A 23,586-nucleotide genomic window follows, 5' to 3' on the forward strand; every position below is an offset into this window, starting at 1 on the left:
ATATTTTTTAAACCATCATTGGGGCTGTATCAAGTCTGTTGATGTAATAAATAATAAATAAATAAATTGCATACAGCAGGAAAAAGAATTGAAAGTCTCCCAGGACCGATTGAATAATCTATAGTCTGAAGTGCCAATGCACTCGATAGGTTATACGAACAAAAAAAAACTGCTCTGGGGGTGAGCCTTACTGCCGCTGTCCGTAGCAGCCATCTTCGCTGCCCTTCGGTGCCATGATGTTTGGTTCTTTGGTGCTTCGATCCGGTCGTTTTGTCGAGTCTATCGCGAAACTGGACCTAGGCAATGGCTTCCTAGTACCATACTGCATAGGAGACTGAGTCTCCACCCCTCCGACAGCCGCTATCATTGGCGTGGGCTTGCTGGCCCCGCCTTTTGTTCGTACGATGCCAGTGCTCCCGTGAAAAACTAGGGTTAATGCATTATTTTCAAAGTGCAAATCATGATAACTTAGCGTCACCAGCAACGCAAACGCTCGTCGGAGGGAGACACTGCGAAAATTTATTCGCATGGATAGTGTCTATCGACGATCGCGTTTCTACGGCAAATCAACGAGTGGCTGTCGTTGAACTCAGTAGCAATGAAATGAAATTTTCTCTTGGTTCTGATTTAGGTTTTGTTGCTGCTTGTAAATTGAACAGCGCATTATTGAAAACAAATCGATTCTTTTCAGAACCACCACAATCACATAGGGTCAGGCAGAAAGCTGCCATCGGTAGCAGAATGACAAGCACTCATCTAAAGCACTTTTCAGCCGCGCATTATCGAGTGGCAAAATGGTAAATGCATCATGAAAGATTCATGATTACCCTTGAAATATTGAAAAATGCTCCTTAAAAAAGTGATCATTTTTCCTTAAATTATCTAACAAATTACCTTGAAATATATAAAATGCTCCGTAAACATTCGAAAAGCGTACCGTAAAAACGAAAAAAAATGTACCGTAAACAATTAAAAATGCTCCTTAAAAAGCAAAGATCTGCTATCTAATTAATGATAATTGCGCAGTATATTGACAAAAGAATTATTATAAAATGGTTCAAAAGGTACCTTGAAATTGGCTATCATAAATTAGAATCTTATGCACAATTGTATAGCCCCTAGAGTTTATTGCTGATTGTTTTGCTTGGTAACCCTATTCAACCGAAATCTAAGAAAAATGCTCCTTAGGATGAATAAAATGCTCCATAAACAAATAAAAAATGCTCCTTAAACTAAGAAAAATGCTCCCTAAAATAAAGAAATGCTCCTTAAACCAACGAAAAATGTTCCTTAATTTGAGGAAATGCCCAATTTTTTAAGGTCAACTTCATCTGTTTCATTGGACATTTTTTTGGACTGCCTTATCGAGTGGCTGAAGCTGACATCAATAGCACTCAAGTGAAATTTTCTCACAAAATTTCCACTTTGGCTTTGCAGCTAATAAATTTCGGTAAGGGGTCGTACACTTATTACGTATGCAATTTTTCTGGGTTTTTCGAACCCCCTCCCCCCATGTAAGATTTTTTTCATACAAATGATTTTTTATTTATATGGAGCGTAAGATATTAACCGACCCCCTCTCCCCCCATAAGTGCTTACGTAATATGTGTACGGCCCCTAATGCGGATTATTGGAAATAAATCGATCCTTATCAGGACTACCATTTGTATGCAAGAGAAGATTGAAGGAATTTACTATAAATTTCAAAACGAAAACGCCAATTCATTCAACACGTTTTTTAATAATGATACAATGCCGCATGGTACGCCTGTCGTCTGCAGTTCAATTGCAACGGTCTCAGCAGCCATAGATCAGCATTGGTAAACATATTCGGAATTCCAAAATAAAAGGGGTATTCACAGACAATTTTAAATATGACCCTATGTGATTGTGTATGAAACATTTCAATAATGCAGCTGCTTACGCTCTGTTAAGTGAATACCCCTAAAATCTTTTACACTTTACGTAATCCTACGTCTAATTGACGGTCGTGTCTCGACAGAGGTTGTTAGAAAACATGTGAAGGAGTCAAAAGGGTGCAAGTTTTGTCACGGATCCGGTGTGATGTGAACAATCGTCAGTGTAAGGGTGTGATACATTAGGAATTGGGCAATCGACTTTTAGAGTGCATTGATGACAGATATGCAAATATCGTATAACGGTTTGGTTGCCAACACCGACTAGTAAATAGCAGACCATGACTTTGCCTTTTTCCTCGTGGGACAACGAACGGAGTAGCACGCGCGATAAGACAGCACATCCCGTGACGGATAGCTCGTTCGGCAGAACTGGGCCGCACATTTGGCGATCCTGCCAGGTTGTTTTTTCTGAGTTTTTCGACCCTCCCTCCCCCCATGTAAGATTTTTTTCATACAAATTATTTTTGATTTATTGGTGCGTAAAAAAATGACGGACCACCCCTCCCCCCATAAGTGCTTACGTAATATGTGTACGGCCCCAAGACGCTATAGAAGCGCGTCGGATTGAATGATTGGCACATCGGTTTCGACTTGTGATGTCGAAGACGCTCTGGGAGAGCGTCGGATTAAATGATTTGCACATCGGTTTCGACTTGTGATGTCGAAGACGCTCTGGAAGAGCGTCGGATTAAATTATTTGCACATCAGTTTCGACTTGTGATGTCGAAGACGCTCTGGAAGAGCGTCGGATTAAATGATTTGCACATCGGTTTCGACTTGTGATGTCGAAGACGCTCTGGAAGAGCGTCGGATTGATAAATTTGCTCATCGGTTTCGACTTCTAGTGTCGAAGACGCTCTGGAAGAGCGTCGGATTAGATGATTTGCTAATCGGTTTCGACTTGTGATGTCGAAGACGCTCTAGAAGAGCGTCGGATTAATAAATTTGCTAATCGGTTTCGACTTGTAGTGTCGAAGACGCTCTGGAAGCGCGTCGAATTAAATGATTTGCACATCGGTTTCGACTTGTGATTAAATGATTTACACATCGGTTTCGACTTGTGGTGTCGAAGACGCTCTGGAAGAGCTTCGGATTGATAAACATGCTCATCGGTTTTGACTTGTAATGTCGAAGACGCTCTGGAAGAGCGTCGGATTAAATGATTTGCACATCGGTTTCGACGTGTGACGTCGAAGACGCTCTGGAAATCGCCGAATTGAATGATTTGTATATCGGATTCGACTTGTGATGTCGAAGACGCTGTGGGAAGCGTCGGAATGAATGATTTGCTCATCAGTTTCGACTTGTAGTGTCGAAGACGCTCTGGAAGAGCATCGGATTAAACGATATGCACATCGGTTTCGACTTCTGATGTCGAAGATGCTGGTTTGACAAATGTGTTGTTTCTCAACGGTTTCGACTTAAAAAAGTTGAAGGCGCTCTGGAAGAGCGCCAGCATAAATGATTTGTTTTCTCATCGGTTACGACATGTGATGACGGAGCTGCTGTTTTAGAGCGCTGGATTGAATGTTTTGGCTTGTGACTTCGCAGACGCTCTGGAAGAACGCCGAAAAAAGTTATTTGTTTTCTCATTGGTTTGACCTACGAGTTAAAATGTCGAAAGAATTCTGGAGTAGCGCCGAAACAAATGATTCGTTTTCTCATCGGTTCCCACTTGTAATGTCGGAGGTGCCAGATTGAATGATTTGTTATCGGTTATCGGTTTCGACTAAACATGATTTGTTTTCGGAATAAATGATTTGTTCTCCCATCGGTTTTCTGCTTGTGTTGTCTAAGGTGCTCTGGAAGAGTATCGGATTGTTGCAGCTTTTGATGGTGAAGGTTGAGTAGAAGAGGGGCGAATTGTTCGCGTCAAAGAAACGTTAATGCAGATCAGCAGCACACAACTATTCAAATTTGAATTTCGAAGGTGTTGTGTGGGAGTATCGTACTTATTGACTTGAGCTTGAAGGGCCAATACATAGTATGTTTGAAGAGCTACCGATATTGTTTTGATTTTCCCATTGGAAAGCCATCAAATTGTATTGGATATGGTATGTCGAATCGAATTCTATTGGTTTTGGATTGCAATGCTGGAAATATTTGCTAAAAAAGGAATACAGCGGAGGATCATAAACCTGAAATAGCTGACATTTTCAAAATGTTAAAAAAGGCTGGATTAATTTTCTTAGTAAATATGCATTTACGTATTTGTACATACAAACTTGGACTTGGAATTGAAATATTGAATTTGGATTGCTTTTGGTATTGGTTTTTAATGAAATATTTGATTTTTGATAATGGGTGAGGTAACATGATTAGTATATTTGAAAATTGGAATTGGTTTGGTTGCAAATATTTAATATTATTTTAGAATCAACTTTTGGTTAAAAGCTAGAGATTGTATTTGAAAGATGGAGTTGGATTAGAATATCAGTTGTGAAAATTGGATTTGAATATAAAAAAAAAATTATACTGATACGAGTTATTTATAACCATGCAATGGCAGGCATAAATAAAACTTTAAATTAATTACTGTGGAAATGCTAAAAAAAACACGTAAATAGTAAACCAAGAACTAGTTGCAATGCAGAGCCATGGAAGATGAAGAAAATAAAAAAAACTTGTTATTTTATATGAATGTTTGATTTTGGTATTCCATTATAAAAGCGTTCCAAAGTTGGTCTTTGATTAAAACTTTGTTCATGGAATGGGAATATTGGATTTGCTTTTGGGGTTCATACATTGGATTTGAATATCAGATTGGAAAATCCTATTAAAATATTTGAATTCCAATTTGAATTAGGATGTTTTTGAATATAGGAATTGAGTACGGATATCGGATACTGGATTGTAAAATTTAAAAAAATGCCACAACTATTTACTTGTTTATGAAAATCCTAAGTCTATGGATTTTTTTTTCTCTTTTTTTAGTGAGAGTAGAAGGGGAATGTAAGGGTGAGATATATTAGGAATTGGGCAATCGACTTTTAGAGTGCATTGATGACAGATATGCAAATATCGTATAACGGTTTGGTTGCCAACACCGACTAGTAAATAGCAGACCATGACTTTGCCTTTTTCCTCGTGGGACAACGAACGGAGTAGCACGCGCGATAAGACAGCACATCCCGTGACGGATAGCTCGTTCGGCAGAACTGGGCCGCACAGTCAGCAACATCATCAAGATTTCGAAATTTACCCAAAAATGATGACGTCGTCGAGGGGAGCAGTACCAAAGCGAAATATATTTGTTTATTTATCTATTTATTTTTAAATATTCAACTTAAAGTTGTACAGATAAAAACTTATGCTAAATGGACAATCCTTTGCCTGTATGTGGTTTTACTTATGCCAAAATCATAGACGACACTGGTTTCGTTGAATACACAGCAGCACATAGTCCATGGTTCGTTGAAGCTGTAGTTGGTGCGACGGTTGGGTTGCACCACTGATCTCGCATACTGATAGTGAATGGCGCACTTAATCAGTCCTTTTTCAGGACCATCATTTAAAAAGAAGAAGGTTTTGTTTGCTGTATTGGAAATTTGGAAATTGTAGCACAAGTGAAATTTTCTCGCAAAATTCTTACTTTCGTTTGCTGCTGTTAGTGTCCGGAAAGTGGCGGACACTTAAGAGAAATTTTTACCAGTGGCGGCCGTCAACGGCCGTTAATTTTTGGTTGAAATTCGCGATTGTGTCATGTCGAGCGGCCGTGTCTTGTACACAAGCCTTCTAATTTCATCTCTTATATCATCCAAGTCCATATCATGTTTTGTTATTCTGTTCTTGTTTGCTGTGCATTCGTACTATATGGTCAAATTGATCCAGTATAATCCTTAGCCTTTGCTGACAAAGCGAACTAGAGACCTGGAACAAACCTCTATTCGTAATGCATATTTCTTTTTATTTGGGGGGTCCCGTAGCGTAGTTGGCTACACGTTCGCCTTATAAGCGGACGGTCATGGGTTCGATTCCCAGCCCCTCCACCAAGCCTTTGTGAGTCGCCTGAGGTGCAGCCCAAACGGTTGCGTCTTACCGACACGGCTGCCCGATGACGACTGACAAATTGTTCTTCTCGGAGGCATTCCTCCAACGTACCCGGATAAATGGCAACCAAACAATGCAACGAGCAATTGGATACACGATACGGACAAAAGGACACAATGGACTCACGACGAGATGGACCCGGCAATGATAACAACAATGAATGTCTAAAAATAGATTCTGTGTGGATTCTGTACAGCAGAATACCACAGTAGATCACGGCACAGTAGCGGTTAAGAAACACAGAGTGCCTACCAAATAAAGATATGAATAAAAAAAAAATCTTTTTATTTGATAATGTTTGTCCATTTTACATGGAATAACTAAACGATTTAGCCCACGTTTACAATCGATAGACCGATAGTGACGAAAGCAATTTTGTTCGACCACCACTCACATGCAAAATGATTAAAATGCGAAGCAATCTTCTTTTATAAAGAGGCAAATCATATACAGCCGTAATTGAAAACTAGTTTTTTTTCTGGGCCAGTCTGAAGAAGACAGAATCAGTATTTAAGCCTTTAGTGTTCTTCGTGCGCACGACAACGCCGTTCCTATCTACCTATTGGGTGCATACATCGAACCACACCGGATGCGGAAATGTTCTACTCTTGTGGCTGTGGAAGTTTTCTCCTCCGGCATCGGTGCGGCACCGACGGTGCCCATGGCCTGGGTCGGTCGGTTAATCTGACGACATGGGATGAAGCACAATGCACCGTGGATAGGAGGGACCGAATGGTTTATAAAACCGTAAAATACTGTAATGGAATTATCCACATAGCAAGATTAAATTATGATTTATTGATTTTACTTACCTACCAGGGATGCTGCATGGTTATTTTTATTCAATTGTGATGAACATCTCCGGAATATGTGGCGGTCGTTATCCCGGAAAGCGGAGCTGCACCACCCACTTGCAGAGTGATTATCACCCGTCAAGCGTAACAATCATATTTGATAGTGAAGTTGAAAATTGTTTTACTCACCGTTCGAGTAACGATAACGGTGCAATTGATCGAGCCATGTGCAATATGCATCGTTGGCGGCGGATAAGTACATAACCCGTGAGTTCATTAGCAAGCTGTGAAGAGGATTATACGTTGATACATAATACGTACGTTTAGCGTGCGGGCGTTTATGGTCGTTTGGCATAAAATGAGAATTTAGACAGTGGAGTTAGAATTTCGCTTTTCTTTTCAACTAGGGTAAATGATGTATCTTGGACATCGGAATATATTTTGGACTTTTGGTTATATTTTGTGTGTTTTTCAACTTCGCTTTCTTTAAATAAATAGGAATCATGTGTCTCTTTAGCCTCTTTCATAATCACATTTCAAAATGCAATAAACAAAATATAGCCATAAGTCCAAAATACTCGTTACCCTAGGTGCATTCATGGTTGTAAGCAATTAATAAGTTCCCGATAAACTTGTGAATCATTCGTCTCCCCTTTTTTGTCTAACATTAACAAGACTTCATTGGCATATTGACGATTGTCAACTTATTATTTCGCCAATAAATGCTGTCAAAATACAATCAATGAAGTAGAATGTGTTAGTGTGGAAGTCAAGATAAATAGCAGTCCAAAAGCCTGGTTTAGTCGGAGCAGAATAAAACTTTCTTCCTACGACCGGCAGTTCCATATCAGAGCAATCTCTGCCATGAGGCTTCATTAGGATTATACTTCAATCATACTTTGCGCAACAATCAGTAATGGGTTCATTGAGGGGATCATTTCATTTATGAGTACGAATCAAAAGAGTAATCGAGGGCCAGGATACCGTTTTGACTAATATTACGAACACTTAAGCACATTTTTCACTTCGAAGTTCTTTATGGTATATGAATTAAAAAATATTAATATATCAATTGTTACCGATTGTTGGTAGCGAAAGAATAAAACTTCCAATATTTTATTAATTGTATTTATCAATAATTGATGATTTTATTCTGCCAAACTTTGTCTCAAATGCTGAACACGCATATTGATAATTTTCTTAAATTCCGAACACCACATTAAATGCACTAAAATGCAAAATTTAAACGTTATCTCATTGATGGACAATTATGATGTCCTTGATCTGCATGCCGTCCGATAAAATTAATATATTAATGCAATAATAACGAAATGTTTCCGATAAATCTCTATGTAACGAGTGCTCGGAATATGAGTAACTCATTGTAGTATATTCGAGGTTTAAGAAAACTGTAGTGCAACATATAAAATCGCTTTATAATGCTCTAATAACTAAACAATAATGCTTCATATTTCCACTCTCTTTTTCTTTCAGACGGATAATATACTTAGTCTACGTACATGCATAATTGGTTTGATCGTTAAATCTTCATTTCAAGAGAATTCTCTTCATTCTCATAATCGCTAATCCTACTGCTGGTCAATTATTTAGTACATGGGCCAGCTATCTACGTTCCCACATTCCACATTGAGACAGCAATAATTACCATTGCCAAGGATAACCGTAATTGAAGGGCAAGAGAAAACAAACGGAAACGTGGAGCGCACACAACGAAAACCGAGGAAAACGAGGAGGTGTTGAAAAGGCGGTGTTGTTCGGACACCGCTACCGGAACCAAAATGGGTGAGTGTGATTATTGTTAGGTGGATGGGTATCATTATTCCATGCAATCTCCAACCATGAAAACATCAAATTTAGAGTATTTCGATTGACAAAATATTTTACTATTTTAAAAAATAAAACAAAAACAACCTTATTTGATGACAAACGCAATGCCATACAAAACTGACTGCCAAAATGCCCACCCTAGTTCTCACTTCGCGTTTTTGATGGCATAATTCTTTTATAAGAGATGTTCAACATATCTAGAAATCATTATTAATGCATGCTGCACAGTAACAAAGCTGAAAAGCTGCTTTTCTCTGTAATCTGCTCCTCGCTTGTTGAGACTGTTGCCTCTGAAATCACGATGTATTATTGAACAAATGCGCTCTATCTTTAGGTTTACATAAATCACATAATTCCGATATTACTCCTAATCTGAAATGACTGCCGAAGTAGGAACACGGCAGGTATTTCCGTCCATCGTCTTAGGGGCTAAAACCAACGAAAGCAACGTACATTTGCTAGAACTCCACTATAGCAGAACGTTTCGCCTGAGCTTACGATTTGTTACGTATGAGTTTTACAAAAAAGCGTCTCTTTTATTGGTTTTCGAGACTATGACGAACAGACGAAAATACCTGCCGTGTCCCTACTTATACAGTCTTTAGAAAATAAAGATAAATTATCTACAAGGAACTGATAGTCGCTGAATCTAATCTCTGCAGTACATATAAGTCATCTCCATTCAGCTCGGTCCATGGTTGTACGTAGCAAACCACGCAGGTAGGGTATACCTGATCGATTCACCTTGCTCGTTGCACACCTCGTCTGATTGTCCCCGTTGAAAACTCGAAAACCATTTTCACCGGGTAATTGTCCGACATTCTTGTTGTATGCCCGGCTCACTGCGATGGAAGCTTCGCTCAACAGCTGACGAATTTTGTGGTTTATTCGCCTCCTCAATGTAATGTCAGCGCGGTCTTTAGCCTAAATAAATAAATAAATAAATAAACTGATAGTCAGAATCTGATAAACTGAACAGCTACCGGAGGAGTGGAAGGCGACAAGCTGGACGGGTTACTTTTGGAACAAACTGTTCGATGGCGTAGAGTACGCTGTTGGACAACGAAGATGCAGCATGATTGGCATCGCTGTCGTTGAGAATTTCTGTCCAATCTACATTGCGAAGAAAAGCACTCATATTTTCAAAATCGGCATTATGGAAATTGTTAAAATAGCTGTCAGATGTGTCGTTGATGTCTGCAGTATTTTACTAATGCTAACGGTGCCCGCATGACAGAGCAATTGCCACAAAAATTTTCGCCAGCGAAGCACAGATCCAGCGCTCGATGATTATCGTTTGAAGTTGAATTAAGCTGTTTGAGTCCCGCTGAAGAAAGATATGGTTCCGGAAATAGATTACCATTTGAGCCGCTCTGCCAGATTATCCCACGGAGGTTGAAGTCACCCACAATAACCAAGCTATCATTACGTCTCATTTGAGTAACGATCCATTCTAGCGACGCCAAATGTGTTATTTATCATGTCAGACGAAGTGTAAATCACACAAAAAAGATTGTATTCTCTTTGGCAGTGGTTGCAACCCACAACTGTTTAAGTGCCAAATATCCGGGAGGGCACAAAATGCGCCACTTGATGCATTTACGAACAGCAAGTAATACTTAAAAAAAAACAGCCTAAAAAACATTTGAAAAAATCCGCGTAAATCCCGAAAATTTTGTTAAAAAACGCGTAAATCTCGAAAATCGCGAAAAAACGACTTTTTATCAAAAATCGGTTTTTCGCTATTTTCACGCGTAACCAAAGGTCTGACGACCTGTTTCAAATATGGTGTATGGTCCTTGTGCTACATAGAATAGAATGTGTAGAAAACATAACTTCCTGGCCATCCAAGAAATTCCTGGAATAAGGCCTTTTGATCTACACGCGTAACCAAAGGTCTGTCGACCTGTTTCAAATATGGTACATGCTCCTTGTGCTACATGGAATAGAATTTGTATAGAGCATAGATTCTTGACCATACAAGAAACTCGTGGAGTAAGGTGTTGTAAGCCCTCCTTAGCCGTGCGGTGAGATGCGCGGCTACAAAACTAGACCATGCTTAAGGTGTCTGGTTCGATTCCCTTTGCCGGTCTAGGCAATTTTCGTTTTGGAAATTATCCCGACTTCCCTCCTTGTGGTACATAGAATAGAATATGTTCAAAGTATAACTTTTTGGCCATCCAGGAAATTCTTGGAGTAAGGCTGTTTGATCTACACGCGTAACCAAAGATCTGTCGACCTGTCTCAAATATGGTGCATGCTCTTTGTGCCACATAGAATAGAATTTGTACGAAGCATAATTTTTTGGCTATCCAAGAAAATCCAGGAGTAAGGCCTTGGATGCGTGTGAAAATTGTCACGTAAATAACGACCCGAGCCAGGGACGTTGTACGGGTCGAAAAGGAGAGCGACATCAGTCCTCGACTCCGAGACCAACTGCCACTGATGCAGCTTGGCAGATGCACAGTGGTTAAGATTCAACTGTGTTTCTTGAATGGCTTCTTCTTGTTTTCCTCTTATAAGGGAAACGGAGGTTCACCCACCCGTGATTACATGCTTGCTTTTTGCTGGCGCATATGGACACTTTAGTGCCTTATCGCATTCCTGCGCCTTGTGTCCTTCTTAACCACAATGAAGACAAAGGTTGCTATGGTCTGGGCCCTCACAGTCGTAGGACTTATGTCCCGACTCTAAGCACCAATAGTACCTGTCCACTGAAGGTGGCTGAAGTTTGCTTATTAGGCATACTGACCAGCCGATTTCAACTTCCTTCGCTCCATGACGAGGTGAACCGGGCCAGGGCCGAAAACCTCACTAATAAAGATAATAATAATAATCCTTCGCTCCATAACCTAGGGTAGGCTAGCTGCGTGCCAAAGGGACGGCCATTGTACCACACTGCTCTCTGACGGCAGAGACGACGTCGTCCGCGTTTGTAACCTCGTCCAGTTGCTTGCAATGGAAGGTCACTTCCGTCCCCAAGGATCTCAACTCGGCGCGGTCCCCCAAGATCCCTTGGGCCAGCCGTCCCGCTAGCTTGCGCTCCACGTATCAGCTTTTCGGTCGGCGTTGGGCCCAGAAGTCGCCTTCTCGAGTCAACGCCCTTCGGGATCCACTACACCCCGATCTGCTCCGTCAAGACGTCATTTGGCCTTTATGGTCGCCTACTGTTCGGTTTTGCTCTGAGCACCTTCGCCGGTTTGCTGTCTGAGCCGTTTTTAGTTAGGCGAAGTTTTTTCCTCGTTGTCCGTCAGGGAAAAATCAATCGCATCTTGGGCCAAAGTCGCTCTTCCAAGGAAGGAGAAGGCCTTGGTTGTGGCACCTTTGTCGTCCGTCTCGCTTCCCCCGAGTGGCTGATAAAAGCGTTCTGTTATTATCTTACGACTCGAACAGCATGGCGGTGAACCAGCAGATTCTGTTTCAGTTCCTTACTGATGTTCTGCCTTTCGCTTGCGAACTCGATAATGTTATCGGGTTGCTCGACGACCCCCCGCACCCCTGGTTGCGGCCTTAATATTGTACTCAAATCACAAAGATTATAGACACTATAGGTTCCACAGACGAGCTGAGGCGAAGACTAGTGTATCAAAACGGGCATGACGTCACGATTGCAATCCAAGCAATGAAATGTGCGACATCAAATTCGCGTGGTTTCTCACTTTTCAACTCTTTGTTTCTCACTTCTTATATAACACACCTCACTTCTCCCTTCTCACTTTTCATCTGACATATTTATCTCATTTCTCACTTCTCACTATTCACTTCTTACTTCTCGCTTCTCACTTCTCAGTTCTTACTTCTCCTTCTCGCTTCTCACTTCACACTCCCCACTTCTCCTTTCTAACTTCACCCTTCTTGCCTTCATTTCTCACATCTTACCAATTATTATTTCTCGCTCCTCACTTCTCACAACTCACTTCCCTCCATTCACTTCTTACTTCTGACTTCTAATTTCTCGCTTCTTACTTCTCACATCTTACATCTCACTTCTCGTGTTGAATTTCTCACTTCTCAATCTTACTTCTTAATCTCACTTCTCATTTGTTGCTTCCCACTTCTTGGCTCTCACTTATCATTTCTCGAGTCTCACTTCGCGCTTCTCACATCTTACATCTCACTTCTCGTATCGAATTTCTCACTTCAAAATCTCACTTATCAATTGTAGCTTCTCATTTCTTTCTCATTTCGAATTTCTCACTTCTAAATCTCACTTATCAATTGTAGCTTCTCATTTCTCGGCTCTCACTTATCACTTCCCGTTTCTCACTTCTAACTTTTTACATCTCGCATCTTTATCTCATTTCTCGCTTCTCACTATTCACTTCTCGTCTCTCACTTCTTATTTCCCGTTTCTAAATTCTTACTTCTCACTTTTCGCTTCCCACTTCTTACTTCTCACTTCTCGCTTCTTACTTCTTACTTCTTATTTCTCATTTCTACATTCTCACTTCTCCCTTCTTATTTCACACTTCTTACATTTCTCATCTCACATATTACTTTTCACTTCTCATTTATCACTTCTGACTCCTAACATCTCACTTCTCACTATTTACTTCTCACTTTTCACTTTTCACTCACTTTCCACTGCTCATCTTTTACTTCTCACTACTCGCATATCATTCCTTACTTCACGATCAGTTCTTCTATATTCAATTGGAACTTGGCTAGTTTTTCAATTTGTGGTCAGTTAGCATATCCACAGTTATGCATATTTCATACTTTTGAAAGTTTTTGTATATCGAATCTTGGTCATTACACCATTCGTTGTGTATTCGCATTTATACCATTTTAATTTACCGGAAGTAAAAGAATATAGTTTGCTTGATTTTTATTGTCTGTTCCTTTTTCAGAAGTGGAATTTGACCAATTAACAACAAAATTTTAAATATGTGAATGCCCAGTTCGGAAATTTTAGGTGTTTATTGTTTTATTTGTTCAAATGTTTGGGGAACATGGATCAGAAACATCAGTTTTTAACCATTCGGTTGACCATAGTTCACGAAATTCAACATAAACATTGTGTTCTTGTACTATACCATTATAAACCTATTTAAAACTACTAAGTTTTATTTAGGTTTTGCGTAAGACAAGGCTTAGACCATTATATTCGGCTTTATAACAGTTTTCAAAATTGGTTTTATTAGAGTCCTCAATATAATCATAAGGTCTCTAATAAGCTCATAAAGCCTTTGACATTTGTGGTTTTATTGAACGTTTTATTGCGATTTTGAAGATAGCTACAAGTCTTCCAATAAAACTAATCTCGCGGCATTGAGCAAAGCAGTGATAAAGCCGTAAAAAAACTTAAATAAATCTATGAAGCCTTGAAATTGTTACTTGGGAATTCTTACTCCTCACTATACACTACTAACTTCACACTTCTCATTTTTCATTCCGTACTTCTTACTTCTCTCTTCTCTCTTCTCGCTTCTCACTTCTCACATCTCAAAACTCACTTATCGTATCTGATTTCTCATTTATGACTTCTCACTTCTTAATCTCATTTCTCACTTATCGCTTCTCACATCTCACATCTCTATTTCATTACTCACTTTTCACTATTCACTTCTCGCCTCTTACTTGTCACTTCCCATTTCTCCCTTTTTACTTATAAATTCTCACTTCTCACTTCACACTCCTCACTTCTCCCTTCTTGCTTCTCACATCTCACATTCATTCATTTCATTTATTTAGTTAACATCTGAACAGATAACACTGAATCAACAATTTGACGTCACAATGCACGGTTCGAGGCCGCATCTCTCCATCCTCGGATACGCCCCACGCTCCCCAAGTCGTTCTGCACCTGGTCTGCCCATCTCGCTCGCTGCGCTCCACGCCGTCTCGTACCTGCCGGATCGGAAGCGAACACCATCTTTGCAGGATTGCTGTCCGGCATTCTTGCAACATGTCCTGCCCATCGTACCCTTCCGGCTTTAGCTACCTTCTGGATACTGGGTTCGCCGTAGAGTTGGGCGAGCTCATGGTTCATTCTTCGCCGCCACACACCGTCTTCTTGCACACCGCCAAAGATGGTCCTAAGCACCCGTCTCTCGAATACTCCGAGTGCTTGCAAGTCCTCCTCGAGCATTGTCCATGTTTCATGTCCGTAGAGGCCAACGGGTCTTATAAGCGTCTTGTACATGACAAATTTGGTGCGGTGGCGAATCTTTTTCGACCGCAGTTTCTTCTGGAGCCCGTAGTAGGCCCGACTTCCACAGATGATGTGCCTTCGTATTTCACGACTAACGTTGTTGTCAGCCGTTAGCAAGGATCCGAGGTAGACGAATTCCTCGACCACCTCGAAGGTATCCCCGTCTATCGTAACACTGCTTCCCAGGCGGGTCCTGTCGCACTCGGTTCCGCCCACAAGCATGTACTTTGTCTTTGACGCATTCACCACCAGTCCAACTTTTGTTGCTTCACGTTTCAGGCGGGTGTAAATGTTCGGCCGACAATGTCCATGTCATCCGCGAAGCAAATAAATTGACTAAATCTGTTGAAAATCGTACCCTGGCTGTTACACCCGGCTCTCCGCATGACACCTTCTAGCACAATGTTGAACAACAGGCACGAAAGTCCATCACCTTGTCTTAGTCCCCGGCGCGATTCGAACGAACTGTTTTGCACACCATCTACCGTTGCTTTGATCAGTCTGGTAAGCTTCCCAGGGAAGCTGTTCTCGTCCATAATTTTCCATAGCTCTACGCGGTCTATACTGTCGTATGCCGCCTTGAAATCAACGAACAGATGGTGCGTTGGGACCTGGTATTCACGGCATTTTTGAAGGATTTGCCGTACGAAGCCGGCTTGATAATTTCCCACGAACTCGTTCACTAATGGTGACAGACGACGGAAGATGATCTTTGTAGGCGGCATTAAGGATGGTGATCGCTCGAAAGTTCTCACACTCCAGTTTGTCGCCTTTCTTGTAGATGGGGCATATAACCCCTTCCTTCCACTCCTCCGGTAGCTGTTCGGTTTCCCAGATTCTGACTATCAGTTTGTGCAGGCAAGTGGTCAGCTTTTCCGGGCCCATCTTGATGAGCTCAGCTCCGATTCCATCCTTACCAGCTGCTTTATTGGTCTTTAGCTGTTGAATGGCATCCTTAACTTCCCTCAAGGTGGGGGCTGGTTGGCTTCCATCGTCCGCTGCCTTGACTTTCACTGTCTGTACTCTCAGCGCCATTCAGATGTTCCTCGTAGTGCTGCTTCCACCTTTCGATCACCACACGTTCGTCCGTCAAGATACTCCCATCCTTATCCCGGCACATTTCAGCTCGCGGCACGAAGCCTTTGCGGGATGCGTTGAGCTTCTGATACAGGGTGTTCAATAAGTTCGAATACAAATGTTTGATCATTGTGTTTGTAAGCCCAATGTACATATTCTGTATTAGTATTGGTGTCAGCGTTAGCGGTATATATATACGCTATCGGATGTGTGTGGTGTTGACATTCTGTCACTTGTTGTTTGTTTATTACGCGCGTTGAAAATGGATTGGGGCATCATAAATAGCCGTTTTTGAATGTCAAAATCATTGCGGCGTACTACAAAACTGAGGTTTTTGGGACGATTGATGCCCCCCGTGGCCCGGTGCTAAGACGGAGATGAGCCCTACGTGTTCCAATAGGACGTTAACCCTTTATACACGGAAATTGCGTTTTTAGCCTAATATGGGGACAATTTCATCGACTTTTTGGACAAAACATTGCGACCTCCCAGCTTCCCGGATTTGAATTTTGTTTGGTCCTTTATTATGTTAAAGCCGTACGAATACAAGGTCAGTAACTTGGACCAGTTCAAGATGTAATTTTCTAAATCTGGAACGAAATGCCCATGCAGATCGTGCGTGCCGCTTGCAATGTGTTTTAGAAACGTTTAAAGCTCGTGAAGAAGTACAAAATAGAGGTCATTCCAAAAGAAATGTTACAAACGTTCCTTATAAACAATACTTCCAATGAAATGCAACTGGGAAAAGAAATAATTTAAACTAAATTTTTAAACATTTTTTGAAAGTGTTTTCGAACTTATTGAACACCCTGTATAACTTGCGTGTATCTTGAGAACGGCACAGCTGTTCCATCTCCTCGCACTCCGCTTCTTCCAGGCGGCGTTTCTTCTCCTGAAAAAGGCGGGTCTGCTGTCTCCGCTTCCGTCTATAACGTTCCACGTTCTGCCGGGTACCTTGCTGCAGCGCGACCGCCCGCGCTGCGTCCTACTCCTCCAGAATCTGTCTGCACTCTTCGTCGAACCAATCGTTCCGTCGACTTCGACCCATATACCCGACGTTGTTCTCCGCTGCGTCGTTATTGGCAGCTTTGACTGTATTCCAGCAGTCCTCAAGAGGGGCCCCATCGAGCTCACCCTCTTCCGGCAACGCTGCCTCGAGATGCTGCGCGTATGCAGTGGCGACATCAGGTTGCTTCAGTCGCTCTAGGTCGTACCGCGGCGGTCGTCGGTACCGAACATTGTTGATGACGGATAGTTTTGGGCGCAGTTTAACCATCACCAGATAGTGGTCAGAGTCGATGTTAGCGTCACGATATGTCCTGACGTCGATAATGTCGGAGAAGTGCCGTCCATCAATCAGAACGTGGTCGATTTGTGATCCTGTCTGCAGTGGTGATCTCCAGGTGTACCGATACGGGAGGCTGTGTTGGAAGTAGGTGCTGCGAATGGCCATATTCTTGGAGGCGGCGAAATCAATTAGTCGTAGGCCGTTTTCGTTCGTCAGCCGGTGAGCGCTGAACTTTCCAATAGTCGGTCTAAACTCCTCCTCTTGGCCAACCTGAGCGTTCAAATCTCCTATGATGATTTTGACGTCGTGGCTTGGGCAGCTGTCGTACTCACGTTCCAGCTGCGCGTAGAATGCGTCCGAATCATCATCAGTGCTTCCGGAGTATGGGCTATGGACGTTGATTATGCTGAAGTTGAAGAACCGGCCTTTGATCCTCAACCTGCACATTCTTTCATTGATCGGCCACCACCCGATCACGCGCCTTTGCATATCGCCCATCACTATGAAAGCTGTTCCCAGCTCGTGTGTGTTGCCGCAGCTCTGGTAGATGGTATGATTACCTCTAAACGTTCGCACCATTGATCCCTTCCAACAAACCTCCTGCAGCGCTACGATGCCGAATCCACGGTCCTTGAGCACATCGGCGAGTATGCGTGAGCTCCCGATGAAGTTGAGAGATTTGCAGTTCCACGAACCGAGTTTCCAATCGCTAGTCCCTTTTCGTCGCAGTGGTCTTCGCCGATGGTTCCGGTCCGTACTCTCTTGTTGATTGTTCGTTGCTTATGATTTTTAAAGGCTGGCTTGCAGGGACTGACACCAAACCCCCTAAATTTCCGGAGAACCATTCCTCCTTATTTCCGGTGGACCATGGTGCACAGTTTCACTTAGAGTCCCTCGCTGGCACTCGGACGATGAACAGCCGCCCCTAACATGGAGAACAGACGCTGTTGTGAGCCGATCCTAACATGGAGAACAGACGCTCAATAAGATTTGCACCTCCGGAGTGGAGCAAACCCCCCTTCCCTGTCAGCATACGACCATAGTTCCCACCGGGGTTGGTTACCCGATCTTCCCTAAGGTTGCTCGTATCCCGGCCAGCACCGCGGGGAGGTAGGGATAGGAGTTGCTGGGTAAAAGACTAAGGACCGCGAGATGGGGTCTATTTTATTCCTTCAGGTACGCGAAGTACCAATGGTACGCTTTACCCAGCATTTGCCGTGCCATATTACGTTTAATTTCTCACTTACCACTTCTCACATTTCACATTTTTTTTTTATATCTTTATTAAAGAGACTTTCAGCCCAAGGCTGGCTCGTCTCGGATTTCACATATTATTTCTCACTTCTCACATATCACTTCTCAATTCTCACTTGTTACCTTTCACATCTCACTTCTCAGCGATAATTTTACACGTCGTTGAATTTCCAAAACTATTTGCTATATTCATAACCAACCGTACGATAGTATTTGTTCACTTTTTTAGTAGGTTCTGTCTGATTCCCATGATTTGGAAAGCGCAATAGAAAACAAAACATATTATTCTGCGTTTTGTCCTGATGAGCAGTCACTGTAATTTTGAATTTCTGTAAAACAATCGTCTCCATCGTCAACCGGGTCTTATCGCAATTCCCTTATCGCAGATACCACCAGCGTTTGTGTCCGAATAGACTTTCAGCAATGATTCCTGTATTTTGATTTGCATCAATAGAGAAATCATTTGTTTTGAAAAGAAATTTGAATTTCTAATTGCATGCACTAATTGCTTTGATAAACTGTTTGTACATCTCGGTCCTTTACGGTTGTGAACGCCCACTCGAAGCAGACAATCTGCCGGCCGTATTCAAATATAACCAATATAACCCAATTGAAATTCAATTTATTTTGATTTATCGCTCCTCGCTAGCACAGCAAAGCCAAAGGATCCAATAAAACCGCGAAAGCAAAAAGTGCGTTCTCGTGGTCTTTGCATAACTTGACGATGGCTTGTTGAGTTTGGCAGCATGATGCGGTAGACGTTGAGCTGATAAAAAATAAGCCAACCAAAGCTAAAGCGCTCGTTATATTTTCAACTTTAACCCTAGTTTAGAAATTTACGGTCGGTTGAATGAAAAAGTTGAACATGGACATTCGCTATATTTAGTCTTTGGACAATATCATCGAAAATTATCAATTGGGATTTTCTTTTGGTTTTATTCACAAACATTCACAAATTTACGAACTTAGTTCATTTTACTTATCACGACTGGAAACATCAATAAAAGTAAAATACTCTTAATTTTCTATTCTATTTCTCAGATTCATTCTTTAGATTACGACGCTCGTCACATGCGCCCAGCACCTGCAATCAAGAGCCGTTGATCGTGGTGGAGGAATCGGAAAATTTAGAAAAGGAGGAGGAAATCAGTCAAACCTCGACGCCACGGCACAGTTTAGATATCGAGTCACCTGAAAATCCGTATTTACTGTCGCCGTGGCGTGACCCCCGGGAAACCCGTAAACATTCCCTGCCCACACCGCCATGCACCAGCGGAATCACGGCCAGCCAAGTGCGGCGACTTTCGGAGCGCGGTGGGGAAGGTTCCGGACCATCGCCCCGCGAGCAGGCGTTCCTGGCCACGTTGTACAGTTCACCCGCGCCGCAGCCCGGTGGACGGAGGCACTCGGTCGTTACCATCAGCAAGGTTCCATCGACTATATTCGGCCGTAATCGACGAGAGTCTATTGCCGCGCTTCCTGCCGGACAGAGGTAAAGTATCAATTTAGCATATAGTCCTGCAAGAAAAAAAGGTTAGATACATACATCACATGAAACAAACAGGTGAAAAAATAGGCTTACCTTATTTCAAACACCCTTAACCGATGTATCCCTAAATGATTAAAAATTCATGATGAGCATCAAAGTGAACCCAGATGCAGACAAAGTGTTGAATTAAATTGAGCTCAAAAGAAAGAGGCACACGCATTTCATAAGTTATACGTCTGTCTATTTCTAACTTAAAATAAACTAAACACCATTTTTTTTTATTTTCTACAGATCCGCAGCAAGTTCTCGTCGTGAAAGCAAAACTGGCCCACCGCCCTCAACAGATCATAGAGGTAGTATACATAATTTACAATTAGATATAATGGATGATATAGTACAAGCTAGAAAGGCGCGAATGAAGTTATGGAATACGAGCAATGAGAAAGTATGTGAAGTTCAAACGCTGGATGAAGCTGGTGCTGGTTCTAGTTCGCCGATGCGTTACACGAATAGGCGTTACTCGGATTTTGTGGGTACGACGTTACCGCCAATACAGTCGTTCAGACGCTCGTCCGAAATGCCTATTTCGCCGTCTGTCCCGCTAACACCAGCAACAGCGTCATCATCGAAAGTAATGACAGCGTCACCGAAACCCACCATATCGGGAATAGTCTGCACAAATACTGACCTAATATCTCTTCTATCGTCCCTAGCTTCATCGGCAACTGAAATAAATAGATGTGGTGATAAAGACTACCCAACCCCTCAAACTCCTCAATCTTCATCATCATTTAAATCCATCACTAAATTCCCTCCAGAAGTCGCCGGTGCCAATCTAAAGAAAAATCGATCCAATAGTTTTGACATTTCCCTGTATCACAATATCAAGCAATTAGCGACCGGGGCAAGTACGAGTGCAACCGAGCAGGAGAAATCCTCCGTAGAACCGGGATGGTTCGCCAAGCGGCACCAACCGATGGATCGGAGAAAATCCATCAAGTCACCCAATGCTACCGTATCATTTGCCAAGGAAGCAATAGACAAACTGCGTGACAAGTCTGATGCAAAGTCGGGGGACTCGACAAAGCCGAAAACCAAGGAGTCGCGGTCGCCACTGAGCAAGTTAAAATGGGACGGTAGAAGTGCCATCGTGGATGCACGTATGATCGGTCACGCCATAGAGAACTTCATTACGGGCTCCGGCTCATCGAAGAAATCTTCCAGTTCGAAGGACCCTTCGGCGAAGTCAAAGAAATCTTCGTCATCATCGTCGTCCAGCTGGTTTGGCAAGGCAGATGATGACGACTCGAACGATACGTGTGATTCATCGCTGTGCTCAACGCTGAAGGATTTGTTCGTGAAGTAAATCAAGTGAAGTCCGGCAAAGTCGCGGAACACCAATGAACACTCGGTGGGATGTTGGGTTTTGTATAAAATTGTTTCGCACGAGGAAGCTTTGAATATTATTTTTATAAACGAGGAACAATTCGGCATATCTTTACATTTTTCAACTCATCAAGCGTTGGTGGATCTTAAACCGATTGAAACTTCAACCTATTATCCTTAACTTTCCGGGACTCGAGACTTTGAAGGTTTTGAAAACTCTCCTTTGATCATTGGCAGAAGTTTGGTAAAATGAGCTTACAATGAATAAAGTATCACGGGATCTAACGCTCGAGGTTTGGGGTTGGCTAATTTCACCTATATTCATTCCACGTCGATATTCTGTAGTTCATAAGCCAGTAGCTCCTGATCTTACTTTCCAGTTGTGGACGCTCGAAGTTTGGGGTTAGCTAATTTCTGCTATATTCATTCAATGTCGATATTCTGTAGTTCATAAGCCAGTCGCTCCTGAACAGCAGCTGGGCTAGCCGAAAACGTGGGAGTTCATTCAAAGTTCTCTCGTTCCAAGATCTTACTTTCCAGTTGTGGTCCTTTATTGATTTCCTGGTCTTCCGGATGAATAATCTCCAGTAGGCAATCCAACCGTAGTTGTGCAACCTAAATCATGATAAATGTACCTGTACCACGCTCTCGATATTTGTTTTGCTATCATATAGCAGCACAGATTTCTGGTTCGAATTAAAAATTCAGATTCATGTTGTCAGTATGATCATTTATGTTTCTGTTTTCAGATTTTTCTTAAACTCGCAAACGAGACTCCGTTGTGAAGCACTGGGAGCGGGTCATTTGGTATAAAGTCATTTGACATAACGGTCATTTGGCATGATTGAGAACAGCGACAAAGTGAGGGTCATTTGGCATGCTGAAATATTAAAGAGATATAATCCTTTATGTACGCATGCATTAGCCGAGTATGAAGTAATGATAAATGTAATCTCTCCATTAGAAAAAAAGCATGTATCGGGATGCGTTTGTCCGGGTTAAGACAATGTATGTGATCCCTTCTTTAAAAGTAGGCAATGGTGGATGAGATCCCTTCTTTAAAAGCAGTCGCTTGTTCGAATAGAGGCAATGGTGGATGTGATACTTTAGGCCTACTTTTAAAGTAGGCGCTTCCTCAGATAAAGGGAATGGTGAATATGGCCTTTTCTTCAAAAGAAGGCGTTTGTCCGGCATAATGCAGTGGTGGATATGACCCCTTCTTTAAAAGTAGGCACTCGTCCAGATTAAGCCAATGGTGGATGTAATCCTTAATAGTAGATGATTGCCTGGATTAACGCAATGGTGGATGTGATTCCTTCTTTAAAAGTAGGCAAACGCTCGGATTACGACAATTCTGGATGTGATCTCTTCTTTAAATGAAGGCGTTTGCTTGGCATAAGGCGATGGTGGATGTGATTTCTTCTTCAAAAGTAGGTTCTCGCCCCGATTCAGGCAATGGTGGATGTGTTCCCTTCATTAAATGTAGGCACTTGATCGGATTAAGGCAATGGTGGATGTGATCCCTTCTTTAAAAGTAGGCGGTAGTCCAGATTCAGGCAATGGTGGATATGATTCCTCTTTAGAAGTGTGCTTTTGCCCGCAATAAGGCAATGGTGGATTTGATTCCTTCTTCAAAAATAAAAATGATTCCTCGAAAATCAAATCACTTCTTGTGCAAACTCTAAAGAATTTCGTATAAAATTTGCGAAGAATTTTCCGCAGGATTTCCATTGAAATCTAGAAAAAAAATATCGTCGAAAAAAAGTTGTTTGGTCGAATATGTGATTTAGCCGAACAAACCATTAGGCCAAAGGTCAATTGATCAAAATTTCATTTGACTGAAATTGACATACGGCCGAAAATGTGGTTAGTTCAAACTGATTATTTTGCTGAAAAAAACATTTGGCCGAATAGGTCAAACTAATCGACCTTTTTGACCTGTTTGGCAATAGCATTTTCGACATAATAACCGATTCGTTCAAACGTCCAATTCAGCCAAATGGAATTCTGCTAAATGACAAAACGACCAAAAGGCATTCGAATAAATGGCCTTCGCCGAATGACTTTCAGTCAAACGACGGGAAAGCCATATGGACGAAAGTTGTTGAGCCGAATATGTCTTTCAGCCGAACAAACCATTACACCGAAACTCATCTAGCCAAAAATGTAATTTGGCCGAAATGAACAACTGGTCATTTGGTAAAAAAAAGTCTTTTGACCCTATAGGTCACTTGCCATAAAATGCCGTTCTCTACCGACCAGAGCTAATCACCGATAACGGATTTCACGTCGTGTGTGGAGATCTCCATATGCTTTTTATATTATTT

General features: G+C 41.9%; 1 protein-coding gene across 3 annotated transcripts in view; it reads left to right on the forward strand.

Annotated features, from left to right (window-relative positions):
• Positions 1–21,508, forward strand: part of LOC134205352 (uncharacterized) — a 203,165-nt gene extending 181,657 nt beyond the window's left edge. For all 3 annotated transcript variants that reach the window (XM_062680534.1, XM_062680532.1, XM_062680533.1), the window contains 3 exons: positions 8,258–8,566; positions 19,426–19,876; positions 20,165–21,508. In XM_062680534.1, the coding sequence (XP_062536518.1) occupies positions 8,563–8,566; positions 19,426–19,876; positions 20,165–21,239 (1,530 nt within the window). In that variant the 5' untranslated portion in view covers positions 8,258–8,562 and the 3' untranslated portion in view covers positions 21,240–21,508. The remainder of the gene's footprint in view (positions 1–8,257; positions 8,567–19,425; positions 19,877–20,164) is intronic.
• Positions 21,509–23,586: the final 2,078 nt, after the last annotated feature.

Source organism: Armigeres subalbatus, chromosome 1 (assembly GCF_024139115.2).
Source record: "Armigeres subalbatus isolate Guangzhou_Male chromosome 1, GZ_Asu_2, whole genome shotgun sequence".
NCBI classification, from domain to species: domain Eukaryota; kingdom Metazoa; phylum Arthropoda; class Insecta; order Diptera; family Culicidae; genus Armigeres; species Armigeres subalbatus.